Here is an 18,703-nt window from a genome sequence, read left to right as displayed (position 1 = left end):
ACCCGGGATCATGAAAGGAACGAAGGGAGGTGTCGCGCTGGGAACAGGATGGGGTTCCGAGGCAGAGCTGCGCTGAAGAGGGGTTTATGACCCAAGGCATGTGAGAGCGGGGGCTGTCAGCGTGTTGGGGATGCTTGCAAGGTCAGGAGAGGGAGAAAGACGCGCTGGCTATTCGTGATGGGCAGAGAGGCCATGGTACTCAAAATGGCTGCCGCTTGCGCGCATGAATGGGCTCGAAAAGGGGGCAAGATGGCGCCGATAATGTTGACGTTGCGGCCTAACTTTTAACAGTCCTCCCTTTTCAACATATCTAGCCAGCTTGTCTACTCTATGTCGATCCTCATCAAATTCCTTACCTCGGCATCATATAATGCTCCCATGCGTTCATTTCCAAGGTCCACAGTCTTAGGGCAAATACAACTCATACATAATGAACACAGAGGCGGCAGGCATTGAATTCCCAAGCATAGTCCACATATCACAACTACGGGAATCAGGATAATAGAAAACAGTCTCCAGCCCCAGTTCTTAACAGTACTCCAGAACCATCCACCAAGCGACCATTCTTCCTGCTCCTGGTGGACTTCTGAGGAGAGTCTCTGGAGATGTTCGATGGCCTTGTACACTGAAGGTGAGTTGTCCGGTATATATGTACAGCAGCTGGACCCAATAATGCGGCATGCTCCACCACGGTCTGCAAGAACCACATCTAGAACAAGGCGGTTCTGGAGAGCCACCAGGCGGACCGCTTGAAGCTCGGCGGTGTTGTTAGCAAGGATACCAGCTGTGATGTTCATTGTTGTCTCGACTGCTTGAGTCAGATGTCGGATGGCACGGCTGTTTGCCATCGGACCCCAGAGTGGAACAAGTCCCTTCATAGCATCGAGGAACTGTGCTCCTGTTGAGTCGGCTTGTTCAATGTCTTTGGCTCGCTTTTGTCTATGGTGATTTGCTGGGGCCACATAGGTTGGAGGAAGGACGAAGGAGATGAAACAAGTGCCCCCCCAGCCTTTGGGGAGCCAGGTGTAAGCTTTTGTGCCGCAAACAAAGTACATGTTTGGAGAGGATACAAAGGAAGGTGGGTCAGTAGAGTCCAAAGTCCTGGTGAAGCGGCAAGCACTGCGGCCTACCAGCTGTGACCCGAGCCCTTCTATGCACATATGGCCTGTGACGTTGATGACAGATAGAGCCACAGTCAAAGTGGCAGCTGTTCGCTTCCGTAGGTAGGAGAAAGTGGGTCTGGTTGGATTGTTGAACACCTGCATTTCAACTCGTTCTTTAGCAGGGATGTCCATGTGGATAGAATCGTTGGAGGTCTGCGGGCAGAAGTGTGTCTTTGTTTTGTTTCGCCAGACCTCATGGAAGAAATGTGTCATGGTTTTGCTGGAGGTGGCATTGTCCTTATAGCTCTCCTGCAGGAGAATCAGCCAAGCAAGGCAGGAGCCGTGAATTGAAAAGGGTGAAGGGATAAAAGGTATCGAATGTCCAGTGGCGTGGGGTAGCAACCCACAGATCCAGCAGTTGGTGGCATTGGTGGCGAGATTGTGCTGGTGCAGTAGCTGTACAAAGGAGTTGTTCCAGAACTCCTTTCGCCTTTCTCTGAGTTGAGGAGAGAGCGAGATCAGATAATGTTCCTTCATGGTAGTAGGCTGGGCAGTGGTTAGCAATATCTGATGAGCAGGTGTGCTTTCCTCCAGGATCCAAAAGCAAGTCATGAGGAGGAGGCAAAAGAGGAAGACAATGAAGAATGCGATTGTCTTTGATTTGTGCATATTGTCAGTCTTTGGGTTTCTGTAGTGGGTATTTCCAGTTGCTTCCATCATCTTCTTATTTGGCGCTTCCATCATCTTCTTATCTGGCGCTTCCATCACCTTCAAGGTGCTTGGTAGTGGGCAGAACCACAGACTTCGTTTAGCTTCTCTCCGGGTAACCCTTGGTGGTGTTTAGGTCACCGTTCTGAGATTTTAACTCAGTCCGTGGTCTACTTAGCCGAAGCTCCCTCCTTTCGACGCAGGAAATACCCTTCTCTGGATGGCACAGTGGGATCAGAGAATTTTGCGAGTTCAAGTGCCTCGGTATCGGGATAGCAGTTTAGAGATGGTCGATCCTTGTTCAGGAGCTCTTCCTGGTTGTCGATGCTTTCTGTTGTGGCCAGGGTCGAGGAGGCCTTCTTGCAGTGGTGCGCGTGCAGCCAGTGCCGTTTCCCCTCCACTCGAAGAGCTGTCCGGGTGGTGATCAGTACTTGCCAGGGGCCCGTCCACCGGGGTTCCAAACTCTACGCTCGTTGAAAATTCCGGACTAATACATAGTCCCCCGGTTGGATGTCATGACCCGGACCCCTGGAAGCATCGGGGATGGCCTGCTGCACCTGCTGATGAATGACAGACAGAGTTTCAGTCAATTTATACAGATAATCAGACATTAGGATGTCCGGGACGTTATGAATGGAAGTTGGTTTCGGTGCAGACCAGACACTCATGGGTCGACCGAAAACAACCTCATAAGGTGTCAAGTGATGTTTGGTGGGGGTGGAACGCATCGATAGCAATGCCAGTGGGAGGGCGTCTGGCCATTTCAGACCCGTAAGCTTTAGTGTGGCATTGTGTCGCTCAACAAGTCCAGCAGACTGGGGGTGGAAGACTGCGTGGAACTTCTGCTTGATACCCAGCCCCTTTAAGATGAGCTGGATGACTTCAGCTACGAAGTGGGGGCCATTGTCGCTTCATAAAATTCGACAAAGGCCGTAGCGAGGGAAAAATTCCTTTAACAGTACTTTTGCAGTGGCCATAGCAGTGTTGTCACGGGTTGGGTATGCTTCCACCCATTTGCTAAATGCGCATACCACAACAAGTACATATTTCAGGCCTTGGCATCTGTCTAGCTGGATGTAGTCCATCTGCAGGACTTCAAACGGGTGATTGGGGACCCCAAACCCTCCCCGGGGTACTACAGTTCCTTTCCCGGGGTTATGCTGCAGGCATATCAAGCATTGTTGGACCAGACGTTTGGCGGAGTCTGTTATTTTGTCGTTGTGCCAAACTCTGGAGACAAGTTCAATCATGGGGGCTGATCCTATGTGAGCAGGGGAGTGTGCCATAGTCAGTATGGGAATCAGGTAGGAGTCAGGTAGCAACCACTTGTTCGTGTCTTTGGTCCGCCAGCAGCCTTCATCGTCTTTAAATCCCACCCGCGCCCATTCAGTCAATTCTTGTTGCGTGCTAGCCATTTGAATGTCTCTAATAGTGTCCCTAGCGTCGGTCCATTTCTCTGCTTGTGACCTGGTCACGTACATATGTGTTGTCGTCCTATTTTCAGCTGTCGTTCGAGCAGTGAGGTCGGCTAGTGCATTTCCCTGTCCAATAATATCTGTCACTTTCTTGTGTGCCTGGCATTTGATGACCGCAAGTCTTTTGGGGAGAAGGACAGCTTCGATCAAGGCGGAGACTAGATCTCCATGTAGGATGGGAGTGCCGTGTGAGGTCAAGAATCCCCTTTCCTTCCAAAAGAGCCCAAAATGGTGAACCACCCCGAAGGCATACTGGCTGTCGGTATATATGTTCGCTGTGGTTCCTGCTGCTAGGATGCATGCTCGTGTCAGGGCAATCAGTTCCGCTGCCTGTGCAGATCGCTGGGTGATGCGGGCTGTCTCGACTACAGTTCGGGCTGTGGTGACTGCATAGGCAGCAGAAGTGGTGCCATCGGGGAGTTTGATGCAAGAGCCGTCCACCCACAGCTCTCCGTCAGGGTCAGGAAAAGCCGTGTCTCTGAGGTCAACTCTACTTCTAGTCTGTTCGTCCGTGAGGGTCACACAGTCGTGTACAGGGGGCACATTGGGATCGTCCTCTGGCAGGGGTAACAGAGTTGCTGGGTTTAGTGTGGTGCATCTTTTCAGGGTGATGTGGGGTGCGAGCAGAGTCAGTTCGTGTCCAGTCAGTCGTGCACTCGTCAGGTGTTGCGTCTTGGTTTGGTTCAGGAGGGTGTCGACTGCATGGGGTACTAATACCGTGAGGGAATTCGAGAGCACGATCCCCTCACTCTGTCGGATAGAGATAGCAGCGGCAGCTACAGCTCGAAGGCAGGCAGGTAAGGCTCTGGCTACGGGGTCAAGAGTGGCAGAGAAGTAAGCGCACGGTCGTTGTTTTGGGCCAATGGACTGGGTCAGGACAGATAAAGCACACCCCTCCCTTTCGTGAGTGTAGAGGGAGAAGGGCTTGGTATAATCGGGGGTACCTAGGACAGGGGCTGAACAGAGGGCATCACGCAGCTCTATGAAAGAGGATTTGCATTCGGGGGTCCAAGGGAGTGGGAAGGGGACATCTTTGGCTAGCAGAGAAAGCGGCGGTTTTACAATGAGGCTGAAGTTGGGTAACCACTGTCGGCAGAAAGAGGTGAGACCTAGTAGGGAGCGGACCTGTTTCTGAGTCTTGGGGACAGGGGTTTCAAGAATGGTTTGGATCCGGTTGGGAGTGAGTTTCCTTCCGTCTTTAGACAAAAGGTGGCCTAAGTAAGTGACCTGGGGTTGGCAGAATTGCAACTTCTTCTTGGAGACCTTGTGGCCAGTTTCCACAAGGAAGTGCAGGAGTTGAATGGTGGCTGTGACTGCTAATGGAGTGGTGTCGGCTGCCAAAAGGATGTCATCGACGTATTGGATCAATACCACTCCATCGGGTAACTGGACCTGATCCAGTTGCCTCTTGAGGGCCTGGCTGTAGATGCTAGGGCTTTCTGTGTAGCCCTGGGGTGCTCGGCAGAACCTATATGAGCGGGCTTTTAGGCTTGAAGCTGAAGAGATATCGGCTGTCTGGGTGGATGGGGATAGAGAAAAATGCGTTTTTGAGGTCGATAACAGTGAAGGTGGTGGCAGTAGAAGGAATCAAAGTCAGGATAGTGGTGATGTCTGAGACTACGGGGTACTGGGGCACAACCACTTTGTTGATCTCTCGAAGGTCAATGATGAAGCGGTATGCTTTCTCATCTCCCTCTCCTTGTTTCTTGATGATGGGTAAGATAGGGCTGTTACAAACGTTGCTAACTACTTCCTCTACCACTCCTGCATCTATCAGAGACTGAATAATTTTTACCAATGCCTTCTCGCCCTCGGGCGATATCCGATATTGTGGAAGTTTTGGGAGTAGTGCGTCCGGTCGAACCGTGATGTGCACTGGGTCAATCATCATGCGTCCTACGTCCGAATCTGTCTTGGCCCACAGATACGGAGGCAGAGTGTCAAGCAGGGACATGTCAGCGTCATTGATAGAAAACATGCGTCGGGAAGGGCAATGTCTGAGCAGAATGGGGTTGTCATACAGGAAAACTCAAACTCCGTCTTGGGAACATCTAATAGTCGCACGGAAGTGCTTCAGCAAGTCAAGTCCCATAATGGCGTCAGGGGTATTGGCAGAAAGCAAAAACGTCGTGTCAGTGAGATTGTTCTCTAAGTCAAAGGAAATTGGAGTGGACAAAGGGTTAGTGGAGGGCGTTCCATCGAAACCTATCGATGTCACAAGTGAGCCAGACAAGGGTGCCCTTGGAATCAGTCGTTTAAATAACGCACTACGTGTTGCGCCAGTGTCTATCAGAAATGGAGACTTGGTACCCAGGACCTTAGCGGTGACATAAGGACCTTGCTGGTCAACAGAGCTCGACTGGATCCCTCCCTTGCCCTTGGCAGTCCTATGCGAAGTCGTGGGCATCATCACAGTCAGACTGCTGGTACTGATTTTGTCTGGGTCGGTCGAATGTATTCGGCCTGTTTGGTCTATCGTTAGTCGTGTTATTTGTGGGCCCTTGTTGCTGTCCTTTATTTCTCGGCCCACCTGCTACGTCCTTGGGGTCCCTATTTCTGTTCATCTCTAACAGGACCGGGCACTGGGATTTCCAATGGCCGAATCCTTTACAGAAAGCACACTGGTCCTCGTTAAAGTCTGTACGTCCAATGCGGGATGTCGGGTTGCGGTCTTTAGGAGGCACGTTCCTAGGGGCATTTGTCTGGTAGTTTCCTTTGTATTGCTCTCGTCCTATAGTCACCCCTTGCAGTTGTGCAATCATCACCCTCTCTTTTAAGTCCTTCTTCTTTTTCTCTGTTGCTCTATCGTTTTCATTTTTCTGGTGTTCGTAATATTGGGCCATCTGAAGGATAGCCGCAGGTTTGGAGGCTGCCCAATCTCGCTGGCCTGTAGTTTCTGGGAGACTTCCGGTGACAAACCCTTAACATAATTCTGGACAAACAAGTGGTGTCCGGTTGCAGTGGTCAGATCCTGGCCGCTGTAATCGGAGAACACCGTTTCAAACCGGGAGAAGTAGTCCGATACATCTTCCTGGGGTTTCTGTCGACAAGCCGTTACTATCGACCAGTCCACTTTCTTTTCTGGAATCAGGGTTTTCAATTTCTGTACAATCTTGTCTGGGAGGTCTAAAATGGATTTCAAGGGCTTCCGTCCGGGTTCTCGTTGTTTATCTATGCCATCGAGTTGTGACCAGGTATGTCCGAACAGCTCAAGGTGGTCGACTTTCCGGATTTGCTTCCACACATCAGCTGGTAGACATAACCCGAAAAACAAGTCGATGTCAGCCAGGGTCATGATCGTTGAACCTAGGGCTGTACCTAATTCGGTATAGAAAGCAGTGGGGTTTTTACGTAAATCGGGCAGAGATTTCCGAAATGTCAGAATATCTTGCCGATCCCATGGCTGGTAGACCCAGTTGTACACAACCCTCCCTTTTGCATCCTGGTGGTTGACGTCATCGTGTGTTCCTAGACCTCGTGGGGGAACCCAGTAAGGGGCAGCCTCTCTTATTGGCATCATGGCGCGAGCTCGCTCAGTTTGGGGTTCGGTCGTTACAGGTGTCGTGAGTTTAGCTTCCGATTCCTGTTCAGTGAGGTGGCGGAGAACCTCAAGCGTACGCTTAAGGAGGTCCGTCACATCACACTCGCCCTCATCCCCGATATCAACCTTCCTATACAGATTCGTTAGGCTCTCGGGACCTTTGTCTCGATATCGGTCCTCGTACGCATTCAAGATATGATAACACAGCCGTACGGCAAAATGTCGTCTGTGGCTCCCTGCATATGAGTTGAACATATCCGTGATGTACTCTTCACTTTCCTTTCTTTCTACCAATGTCCTCACTATCTTGTCAATCCCTGCTCGCTCATCCTTGCTTAATCTGTTTGTTCTTGCGGAATGAGCCTTCCGGGTCTCAGGGCCATCCAACGTTGCCGCTTGGGCTGTATCTAATACAAGGGGTTCGGCAGGCACAGAGGCCATGGGGGCCGAAGCTCTGGTATTACTCTCATCTGTGCTTGGGGGTGGTGGGTGCTGTGCTACGGGTTGGGAAGGGGCATATGGAGGGGGCATGTAGATGATCGGAGGACCTAACAAAAGATCATCGCTGGCTCGCTGTTTCAGTGGTAGTTCAGGATAAAGCGTAGAGGGCGTTCTGACCGGACACTGGCTTGATGTTTCTACCTCTAGTTTCTGTTTGGCTTCCTCTTTTTCCTTAATCTCTTCTTCTAGTTTCTTAGCAGCTAGGTGGGCTGCCTTTCGCAGCTCTTTTCCCAACCTACTCTCATTTCTCTTTTTACGCTGTTCGGTTTCTTTGCGCCACATGCCGAGACTATCAAGCATAGTGGGCGTTGTCTTGTGTTTCCCAAGGGCTGTTTCTAGCGCGCTTATTTTATCCTCATCGAAGGATCCTATCAGTGGCCACTGACTTTCTCGATCCTTTTTCGTATATTTATGCCACAGCTTGCTATAAGCTATAGCGATCAATCCATGCTTCGTGAACATGTCCTTATTAGGGGTGCCTTCCGGTGGAGCCGGATGGTTCATCTCTAATAAGCGGTCTGGGCTAAACAGGCTACCAATCAGTGGGGAGAAGACAGGCATGACGGATTACAATGGGGACAAAAGTCTGCACTACCTATCTTATCACTGCGTGCAAAGACTAGACAGAATATTTCTATTCTTCGTTGTTTGCAGGTGGTGAATACCTCAAAAGAACCAATATCGAACAGTCAATGTTCGGTCAATCAAACAATCAATGGGGAGAATAAGTAGGCACGATGGGTTACAACGGGGACAAAGGTCTGCGTTACCTACCCTTTCACTACCTGCAAAGAGAGAACCTGTTCTTCCCTGTTTGCAGACAGAGAATCTCCAGAAAACAATCCGCGAACAGTAGTTCGGGCCAAACAATCAATCAGTGGGGGAGGAAGATAGGCACGACGGATTACAACGGGGACAAAAGTCTGCGTTACCTATCCTTCACTGCTTGCAAAGGGAGAGCCTGTTGTTTCTCCGTTTGCAGACAGCGAATCTCCAAACAAATCAACAAAAGAGTAATACTAGTATTTTCCAAACAATCAAACAATCATTTCGCAATTCGTCGTGTTTACACGACCTTACCCGGACCGCATGGACAGTTTCTTGTCTTCCGAATCCAGCGCCCGATCATCCTCTATTCTTCGTGATCCTCGCGGCACTCCTGATGGTTCCCAGTCAGGACCGTAGATCACTCGAGAGAGGTCTGTTCGGAACCAGTGAAGTTCGGATGATCGGCTGTCAGACGAGGGTCTATCGGACAGGAGCTCTCCCGATCGTTGCAGTCGTTCACTCTGTCGTCGGGACCTCTCCCACTAGATCCACGAGTCGCTGATGGGCCCCACGTTTGGGACGCCAATTGTGGAAAAAGGTACGGGCCGATGACCTTTTTCAGAGTTGCCCGGCGTTAACCGCCTCTATACCCACTCAAGTTACCAAACAAAGAGGCAGGCGCTGGAGACTGGAAGGCAGGAAACAGAAGTTTATTCCGACGGAGCAGAACACATCAAATCAGACAACAGGGTATCTTCTCGAGGTGCTCTAACCGCATCTCTGTGGCCTGGCCTCTTATACACAAGTTTATTGTTTTATTGCATAAAACACATCTCTGTCAATACGGAAAGACATCCTCGGAATCCCCGCTTCAGGCCCGTTCCCACACACATTTGCAGTTGAAGTCCCCACCCCGGTCACAACAGGTGATGATTATCGCGCAGCTGGACATTCCGCCGATTCACGGAATGTATGGGATTGATCGGGTCTCATAGGGTGGGGGCTTTGATCAACTCATGGATCCTTTGATGGGGGATGCTTCCTACTGTACAGGGGGGGGCAATAAACAGCATCCGCAGGGCCAGGTGGCGGCCTGGGAACGAGTAAGACAAACGGGCACAGAGGAAAGGGGGTTTTATCAAAGGGCCCGGGATCATGAAAGGAACGAAGGGAGGGGTCGCGCTGGGAACAGGATGGGGTTCTGAGGCAGAGCTGCGCTGAAGAGGGGTTTATGACCCAAGGCATGTGAGAGCGGGGGCTGTCAGCGTGTGGGGGATGCTTGCGAGGTCAGGAGAGGGAGAAAGACGCGCTGGCTATTCGTGATGGGCAGAGAAACCATGGTACTCAAAATGGCTGCCGCTTGCGCGCATGAATGGGCTCGAAAAGGGGGCAAGATGGCGCCGATAATGTTGACGTTGCAGCCTAACTTTTAACATAGTGTCTATGAGGACCTAATACAAATTATGATTGTATCCCATCTAATAATTATATTTACAGAGTATTCTTCTGTCTTTCTTGTTTTAAATGTAACTAGATGCCAGTTCTGTTGCTGTGATTTTGAGTAGCGTGGTTGATTGTGGTGGCAGGCTGTGGTAATTGTATGTCGAGGACCTACGCCTAAGGTGGAAGTTGAGTCCTCCTTTTATCAGAGAAAGATTATGGCCCGCCCCACCTTGTAGAGTGGTGGGGAGGCACATACAGGAATGGTGGCCATCTTAGACCGGGCCTTTGAGGACCTGATGACAATTAGTAATGTGTTCCACATATTAGTTATGTTAACAGGGAATATTAGTACTTTTTGACTAATTTAAATTTCACGACAAATGTGTCCCATGTTAAACTTTAACACAAATGTATGAATTCTATTATAGGGATTTGGAGTGGAATGGTCAAAGGTGGTGACTGGATGTAATTTACCAGCTGTCTGGATTCATGGAAACCACAGACAGGCTCCAGCACATTGGATATTTCAAAGTGATCTATTCCCAGTTCACCTGGGCCAGTGTTAGAGCATCCCTGTGCCCCACTAGGCCGCCCCCTGCTGGTGCATTAATGTAACCCAACTACTTCCTTGTATTGCAGGAACACACTCAAAGCCAGAAACAATTCCACATCAGTCAGCATTGTGGGGAAATCATACATAAACCTTTTTGCACCCTTTCCCTTCTAGGAGGTCCTGGCTTACAGAGCCCTACCTGGGCCTGCACAACAGAAACTCTCTTGATTTATGGGGGACGTAGCAGCTGCAAAAAGCCAAAACAGGATTAATTGTAACGCATTTACATTCGAAATGCAAAAATATAGTCACCTTTGTGGGGACTCGGCTTTTATAGATTAAAGTGGCTGCATTTCAGTTGTGAAAGCATGCGATTTACCCTCCCTTCCTTCTTTCTCTTTCACTTTCAGTCTGCCTGTCTCTTTTCTTGGTCTATTTTTAAAAAGTTGAACAGGTTCATCTTCCATCTATTTTCAATGTCTCAGTCTTTTGAAAACGCAAGAAAGGAGCAACCTATCACGATGCTACAGCCGACAAATGAGATACTGATGGAAGTAAGCAGAAATCAATTTGTGTTTCTGTTTATTGCTTTAATGCATAAAATTGTGGACATATTTATTAAATGAGCAAATGTCCTTTCAATCATCCGTAATTCAGTTTATAATGTTTGAAGTTAATTGATGTTCAGTGAGTGCATTAAGCTCTTAAAGAAGTGACTGGGCACTGCACTCTTCAATAAGTGCCAGTCAAGGGGGGCACAACAGGCTTGTTCAGGGTGATTCATGTCGAGAGTGTTGGGTACTTGTCAGGTATTGATGGATGCAGTGAAGTGAAGCCTACATCAGCTGTACCTTGGGTGTCTGTAGAGGGCGCCGTGCACCTAAAGTTTGGAGTGTGTGTTTAAATAACAAGGTCAACCCTATCAGCCCACCTGGACCAATTCCAGAGGATGTAGCCTTAGGACTAGATCGGTCGACGTCAAAGCCGGGGAACAGGGTTCGAGTCTCTGCAATTACGCTCAACATCCTGTGATTCTGGGCAAATCTCTTAGGGGCATATTATCAAGAACGGCGTTAAAATTATCTAGGTGATAATGGGCTTGATAATATGCCCTGGAGAATTCCAATAGAAGCCCATGTTCACACCAGAACATGGGCTTCTATGGGAATTCACAAGGGCATATTATCAAGCCCATTATCGCCGCTTTAGCAGCAGTTTCCTGCCGCTAAAGCTGCGATAATTTTAACGCCGTTTCTTGATAATATGCCTCTTAATCTCCCCGTGCCTAACAAAAATGAATGTGTCCTCATGTAATGCAACTGGTGATATGTAAAGCGCTCTGATACCCAATATCTTGGGGTCTAATTTGTGCTATATAAAATTATATGAAAAATAAAAAAACAATTGTCCTGTGGGGCTCATTCAAAAATTATACCTTCATATGTGTCTTAGAGGGAACTCAGAGATGCTCAGACTTATTCACAGGACCATCAATTATTGCAAAGAAGACAAAACACAGAGCTGATAAAGTTTACCTGTTGTAATGTTCTGACTCGAATCGAGTGTAACAATCAGCAAAATAAGTGATCATAGTACAGACGACGCAGTGTTCCAATGGTGATATTATTTACAAAGATCATAGATATAAGACACTGAACAATTCTCAATGGTTGTATGGATGTACTAATAACATTTATAACAGTGTTTGCGTATGTCAGTGTGGAATTCCTTGAAGTTAAATTACTCGCAGCAACCAAGAGGGAGAGTTTTTTTTTTAAACATCTTGTTATTAGGCAATAATAAAAAATAACACAATACACAACCGACCAGAGAGCATTGAGTGACTGCCAATGTATACAATGAGAAAATAGACCTCCACCAGAGATAACTTGATAGAATAGAAAAATGTAAAGAACGGGCTTAGGTGTCCTCCGGTTCCACATTATCAGGATCTACATCAGGTGGTGTACAGATGTCACCCCGGAAGGCATTCCACGCTCCCCCGACCTTTCCCCACTTACGGGGTCGTCCCCTCGACACATACACGGATCTCTCCCGGAACATGCACCAGTCGAGGTCCTCCATCCACTTCCTAACCCGAGGCGCTCGAGCAGCACCCCAGAGTTGTGCAATATTATGTTTGGCTATCGCACAAGCTAGTGTGACCCAAAGTTTGCCATGAATCGAAAGGTCGGAGGGCTCCCAAACATTCAACAAACAGCGATGCACCTCCAACTCTATCTGCACTCCCCAAACTTCACTCATTTTCAGATGTATCCTGGCCCAGAAGTCACGGACCCTTTCACACTCCCATAGGATATGAAGGAACGTACCAGGCATTCCGCACCCTCTCCGACAATCCCCAGATACGGCCAACCCCATTTTCAACAATCCAGGGCCTGTGGTGTAGGAGCGGTGCAAAATCCGTAGTTGGACCAAACGGAGTCTCATCGTAACAGCCACTACCCTAGGGGATGAGACCGCCTCCCTCCAATCTTCCTCATCCAGGACCAAGCCATCTGCCACCCATTGTTCCCTTAGCCGCACCAGGGGATCCCCAGAGCGGTTAATACGTTTCCTATAGGTCAGTGATATTTCCTTGATGGGCAAATGACCATCAAGCAATCTATCCTCCAGCGGGGAGGCCACTGGAGGCGTTACACCACCGGGGATCACAGCATGTAGAGCGGGACTGACTTGAAGGTATCTAAACCGTTCCGTTTTATGCAGCTGATACTTGGCCTGCAGCTCCTCACCCTATCTTTGCCCCATACATCACGCACCTGAGTAATTCCAATCAAATCCCAATGGTCAAACCCTTTCGTTTTCCAAAGAGTGCTCAGCTTCTCCGAACTCCACAGAGGAGTAGCTAGCGTTATTCGTCCCTCCCACTTGATGGCCCTGTTGGCCTCATGCCATACCCTCGTCGCTGTCAATGGAAGACCCACCAAAGGAAACGACCGCACCTCGCATACAACACTCTGGTATACTCTCCCCCGGGTACCTGGCCACGATCCATCGCATAGCCCGGGTCAACCGGTGAGCCATAGATGACATGGTTGATAGGAGCCAGTTGGGACGCCCAATAGTAATTCTTGATATTAAGGAGACCGATGCCTCCGTCATACCAGGGCAGCATCAATTTTGACAAAGCGATACGCGGTCTCCCCTCCCACAACAGGCCGCGCTGCAAAGATTCTATCTTGTTGAAATATGACTGAGGCACCGGGTCAAAGGAATTCGGCAGAGCGTACAAAAAGCGCGGGAGGGCCATCATCTTGAAGAGGATCGCCCGACCCAACATAGAGATCGGCAATCCCTTCCATCTAGCAACATCACCTCACAATCTGGCCAGTGGGGGAAGTAGATTCAGGCTGAAATGTACCTTGGGGTCTTTCGAAATCTGGATCCCCAGGTAACGAAAACTGATCAATTCTAGCTTTACCGGGCAGTTCTCCGGCACTCTAGGTGGATCGCCGCTTAACACAAAAAGGACCGACTTCGCCCAGTTAATGGCGAAGCCGGAGTGCCTCCTGAAAATAGCAAGAATATCCATAAAAACCACCAGGGAACTGGGGGGGGAGGTCAGATACAACAGGATGTCATCAGCATAAAGAGAGATCTTATCCTCCCACTCCGGTGTCCAACGCAGCCCTCTAATCGAACGGTCCCATCGCACCCAGGCCGCGAGCGGCTCCAGTGCAAGGGCGAACAACAGCGGTGAGAGAGGGCAACCCTGACGAGTGCCCCTCCCAAGTGAAAAGTCACGGAATCTATGGTTGTTAACGACCACACGAGACAGGGAAGCAGAGTAGAGAAGGCGAACCCAACCAATAAATTCGGGACCGAACCCCAACTTCCCCAAAACCGCAAAGAGATACGGCCACTCCACTCGATCAAAGGCCATCGTGGCATCAAGGGACAACAACACTGCCAGTTCATGGATGTGAGATGCACCCGCCACCACCCTGTGAAGCCGTCGAAGATGGAGGGCGGTGTTCCGATGCGGCATAAAACTGGACTGGTCCGGATGCACCAGCGTTGTGATGACCTTCACTAGGCGGGCGGCGAGCAGTTTGGCCAACACTTTAGGCTCTACATTTAGCAGGGAGATCAGACGATATGAAGAGCACTCCAGGCGCGGCTTGCCTTCCTTATGAATAAGCACGATATTGGCTATGCGTTGATCATATGGTACCTCAATGCGGACCCTGCTCTCAAGATACATGTCTTACAGCTGCGGGGCCAAACGGTTGGTGTGAAGCTTAAACAGTTCAATGGGGAGACCGTTTGGGCCTGAAGCCTTGCCGGAATGAACCCCCCTGATGGCCATCGCCACCTCGTCATTCGTAATGTCGGAGTCCAAAAAATCCCTGTGCTCTGCCGACAGCACCGGCATCGAAATATCCCGAATCATGTCTGCATTTTCTCCCTCCATGAAGTCCCATGTCGAGGCATAAACCTCCTCAAAAGAACGGGCAAATTCGTCTACGATTAACTGAGGGTTCAACGAGACCTCCGCACCCGCAATACGCAGTTCCGGCGCCAATCGAGATCCCCAATCACCCTTTTCCAGCCATGCTATCAACTTCCCGGCCTTGTCACCATGTTCATATATTCTACTCTGCGTGGTAGCGTGTTGCGTCTTTGCTCTGTCACGTGTCAGGGTCCTGTACTCATCCCGGAGCAACCCGAGGCGGTGCCCCGCCCCAGGGTCACTCCCGGAGGAGACAGCAGCCTCCAAAACCAATAACTCCGCCTCAACCCTATCTACTTCCGCCCTGCTCTTCTTCTTCTGCCCAGATACAAGGGAGAGAACCTCCCCTCTTGCGACAGTTTTGTATGACTCCCACAGGGAACACTTCGATGTAACCGAACCTATATTCTCCTGAAAATAATGATCCGTGACACGTACAAGTTCCTTCCTGACAGAAGGGTCTTTCAAACACCACGCATTAATCGGTGCCACCCTACCCACATCACCCTGTCCCATCCGCAATCAAAGCCATATCGGTGAATGGTCAGACACCCCCCGCGCCAAATGAGTCACTTCCTGAATTAAGGCCGCCTGAGACGCCGGTAACAAAACATAATCTATCCTAGAGAGCGAGTGATGCGCTGCAGAGGCATGTGTATAGCTGACATCGCTGGAGTGCCGAAGGCGCCATCCATCCACCAAACCCGATGCAGCAGTAAAATCTGCCAGCCATCTATGGGAAGGCAACAGCACACGGGAGGGGTGCCTGTCTAGCTCACAATCCAGTACTGCATTGAGGTCCCCGCCCAGCACCATAGTCGCAATGGGCAAAGTCAAAAACACACGGCTCAAATCGCGGAAAGTATCCACCTGTAACGCTGGGGGGACGTAGATAGACAAAAAGGTGACAGTCCTACCCTCCCATAACCCAGAAATTCCAACATATCGGCCTCTGTTGTCAGACCATGTCGACTGGATAGTGAGGGGAAAAGAGTTCTTTACTAAGATCCCCACTCCTCTTGAGCCGGAAGTAAAGCCAGCACGAGCCACTAGTTTATAGCCTCCTCTGTGAAGTGCCATACAACGCTTACCCATGAGATGAGTTTCCTGTAGTAGCGCCACGTCGGGCGAGTGCCTTCTTTTCAGTTGACTCACATTAGTGCGCTTGATCTTATCACCCAGGCCATTCACATTCCAACTAAGGACGGAAAACCCCAAGCCCAATCTAGCGGAGGCCATTCCTATCTCCAAAAAAGAACAGAATATCCTTAGGCACCCATAGCGAACTCTGGTCACACAAAACAAGCAACTCAAGAATCAAATCCCCCCAGATAACGGTCCCCCAACCCCCTCCCTGCACCCCTGCATGTAGCAAACCCACATCTCCAACTCGCAATGTGCCTGTCACCCCCAACTAACTACAGGTATCTAAAAGTAGAAAACGGAGGAGGACCTTACAACAGGCTGCCCGCCCCCACCACCCCGAACCAACCGCTGTCCCCCCGTTCAGCCATACACAAAAGGAAATCACAAATTAGTCCAGGGTGGGAAAAAATAAAAACAACCCCGACCAGTTCCATCATGTCACTAGTAATATTGATATGGTACAGTTACAGCAACAAGTCATTGTTCTTCCTCATCTGTCCGGGCCTGACCCCCGGGGTCCGAGCCCACAATCTGATCCAGCCAGTCCACAGCAACCTCAGGAGTGTCAAAAAACCAAGTTTTCCCATCATGTTCGATCCGGAGACGGGCCGGAAACATCATCGAGTACTTCATATCTCGGTCCCTCAAGCATCACTTGATGGCCATAAAGTTCTGCCGTTCCCTCTGCACCAACTGAGTGAAGTCCGGGAAAAACAATAGTGAAGCGTTCTCGTAGGCCAGCGGGCCCGTGGATCTTGCCGTTTGCAGGATAGCGTCTCGATCCCGAAAGTTCAGGACCCGGGCTATTATTTATTTGCTTATTTATTTATTTATTTGCAAGCTTGTACCGCACTAGGAATCGACTCCCTGAGGAGTATCTCCGCGCCTTTGGCAACATCTGAGAGCAAAAAAAGGCCCATTCATATATCTTAATTTCCCTAGCCAGTTGACGTAGTAATTGAAGAGGAAAGTTTTTAATGTTTTCCTAAAGGGAAGATGTTCTTTGCATAATCTGTGGGGAGTTCATTCCATAGCTTTGGGCCGGCCACTGATAGAGCCCTTCCCCCTTGTCTTGTCTTCCTGAACCTGGGGACACATAACAGTTCTTGATCTCCTGATCTCAAAGATCTGGAGGGAACGTATGGATTACATTTTTTGGTCAGGTAATCTGGACCTTTACCAGTGAGACACTTGTGAATGATGCAACAAGTTTTGAATGGGACGGGGAGGTACCCCCCCGTCTTCGGACAACCACCAGAAACTCTATGGGCCCTCTCAACCGTGAAAAAGTTACTGATGCCCTTGGGCTTGAGATGTTGCAGGATAAGTTCCTCGACAAAGAGGTCCGGAGTCAACCCTTCTGACCTCTCCGGTACTCCCAAGATGCGGACTTTATTGCGGCTCGGCCGTCCTTCATATTCATCAAGCTTTCGATCGAATTGGGTCCGGGCCGTTCTAAGGTCTCGCACCTCCTTCTGGAGCTCCGATACATCCTCGATGAGGCTCGTTGTCTTGATTTCCAAGCCCTTAACTTTCTCCGCCATTTTGGTCAGGTCTGCCTGTATGAGGCCCACCTCGATCGACACTGAGTCCAATTTAGTGTCCATCTTATCCAAGGATGAGCGGACCCCGGTGATAGCTGCCATTAAGTCTTTCATTGTAGGGTCTTCAACGACAATCAACATCCCGACCGCCAGTCGGGGTACGCTTCGCATCAACCAGGGACCCCCTAGAGAGGGCATACTTGTCGATTTTGTTAGTCTGGATCTGCCTGGTATTCCTTGATAAGAGGGAGAGTTTGTTAACGTTTATATCCCGTATGACTGTAAGGGTCTTCTTCAGTACATAGTCATCTGACTACAAGGCCACCTAATAAGGAGATCACTCGAGTGACAGGAAAAGCTACGAGGTCTTCAACCTATCCCAGTCACGTATTTCAGTGCTGGGGTGTATTGTTTAAGAACCAGTACCAACAATCTTCATACCTAATGTGACAAAGCTGGTCCCTAATAGATCCTACTAAAATTGCCCAATTGTGATTTCAACGTATTCTTCAACAAGAACGCGTTGGAGCTAATCTTACTCGGTTCAGCACCGCTGAAGTGTGGAGAGACAGACGTGTCATGTTTGAAGCAGCATGATATAGCATGCAACAAATATGATTTGAGGCAAGATTCGAGGTAGGGTCAATGCATGTTCCTGGGACCCAAGGTAGAAGTGTGCATGAGTGCAGAGCGTGGTAGGCTTTACAGTAGATATTGGGACTGTCTGCTTGATGTAAAGACATTAAAGCCAACTCCATTTTAATATGCCAAGTCTACATTTTTTGTGACTATTGCAGATTCATCTGCTTGTCTGCCTTGATGCAGGTTTCATCTGCCTTTGTCTTTCCAAAAACCGTGAAAGTGTCAAGCCGCTCAATTTCATTGATAGGAGACCTGATGCGACATTAGCTTGGAACAAGAGCCTTATCAAATCTATTTCAAGTTAAAAAAAAACAATAGCCAAAACAGAAGTCTGAATTGTGGTATTTTTTTCTTATTTCTTTGTAAGAATGTATCCTAGAATAGCATCCAGATGCTCACTGGCTGTACCCAACATTCCTCTGGTGAAGTTGGAAATTCCAACTTAGATAAAACATAGGGCCATATTATCAAGAAGGGGCAATAACATTTTTCACACTTTAGCGGCAGGAAACCCAAAGTAAACTCTGTTCACGTATTTTGTGAGAGTCACTCTTTAATTGTCATGATGCATTAAAACAAGCAGTGGCAATATGCATGTTGTTCGTGTTGTGTAGTGGTAAGTTTAGTAACAAGATTCACATCACAAAAAAGGTTCAGCAGGGGCAGCCCAGCCTTGCCTAAAGCACAGAATAACATGAACATGCATAAACATTCCAGAAGTACAACAGTCCTGAAAGAATCAGCTAGACCTCTACCAGAAATCCCATACATTCATGTACTTGCTACCCTCACAGAACGATAA

At 49.2% G+C, this 18,703-nt stretch overlaps 1 protein-coding gene across 1 annotated transcript; it reads right to left on the bottom strand.

Moving 5' to 3' along the window:
* Positions 1-323: 323 nt before the first annotated feature.
* Positions 324-1,868, bottom strand: LOC147678902 (endogenous retrovirus group PABLB member 1 Env polyprotein-like). Its single transcript, XM_086944695.1, has one exon. It carries the CDS (start codon positions 1,866-1,868, stop codon positions 324-326), a length of 1,545 nt encoding a protein of 514 aa, XP_086800821.1.
* Positions 1,869-18,703: the final 16,835 nt, after the last annotated feature.

Source organism: Lissotriton vulgaris, chromosome 11, assembly GCF_964263255.1.
Source record: "Lissotriton vulgaris chromosome 11, aLisVul1.2, whole genome shotgun sequence".
Lineage (NCBI taxonomy): Eukaryota > Metazoa > Chordata > Amphibia > Caudata > Salamandridae > Lissotriton > Lissotriton vulgaris.
The sequence above is the reverse complement of the archived record's forward strand: the minus strand, read 5'-3'. Positions and strand labels throughout refer to the sequence as shown.

Excerpts from the sequence above, each read along its gene's own strand:
- LOC147678902 (XM_086944695.1), bottom strand. The coding sequence starts at position 1,868 with ATGGAAGCGCCAGATAAGAAGATGATGGAAGCGCCAAATAAGAAGATG.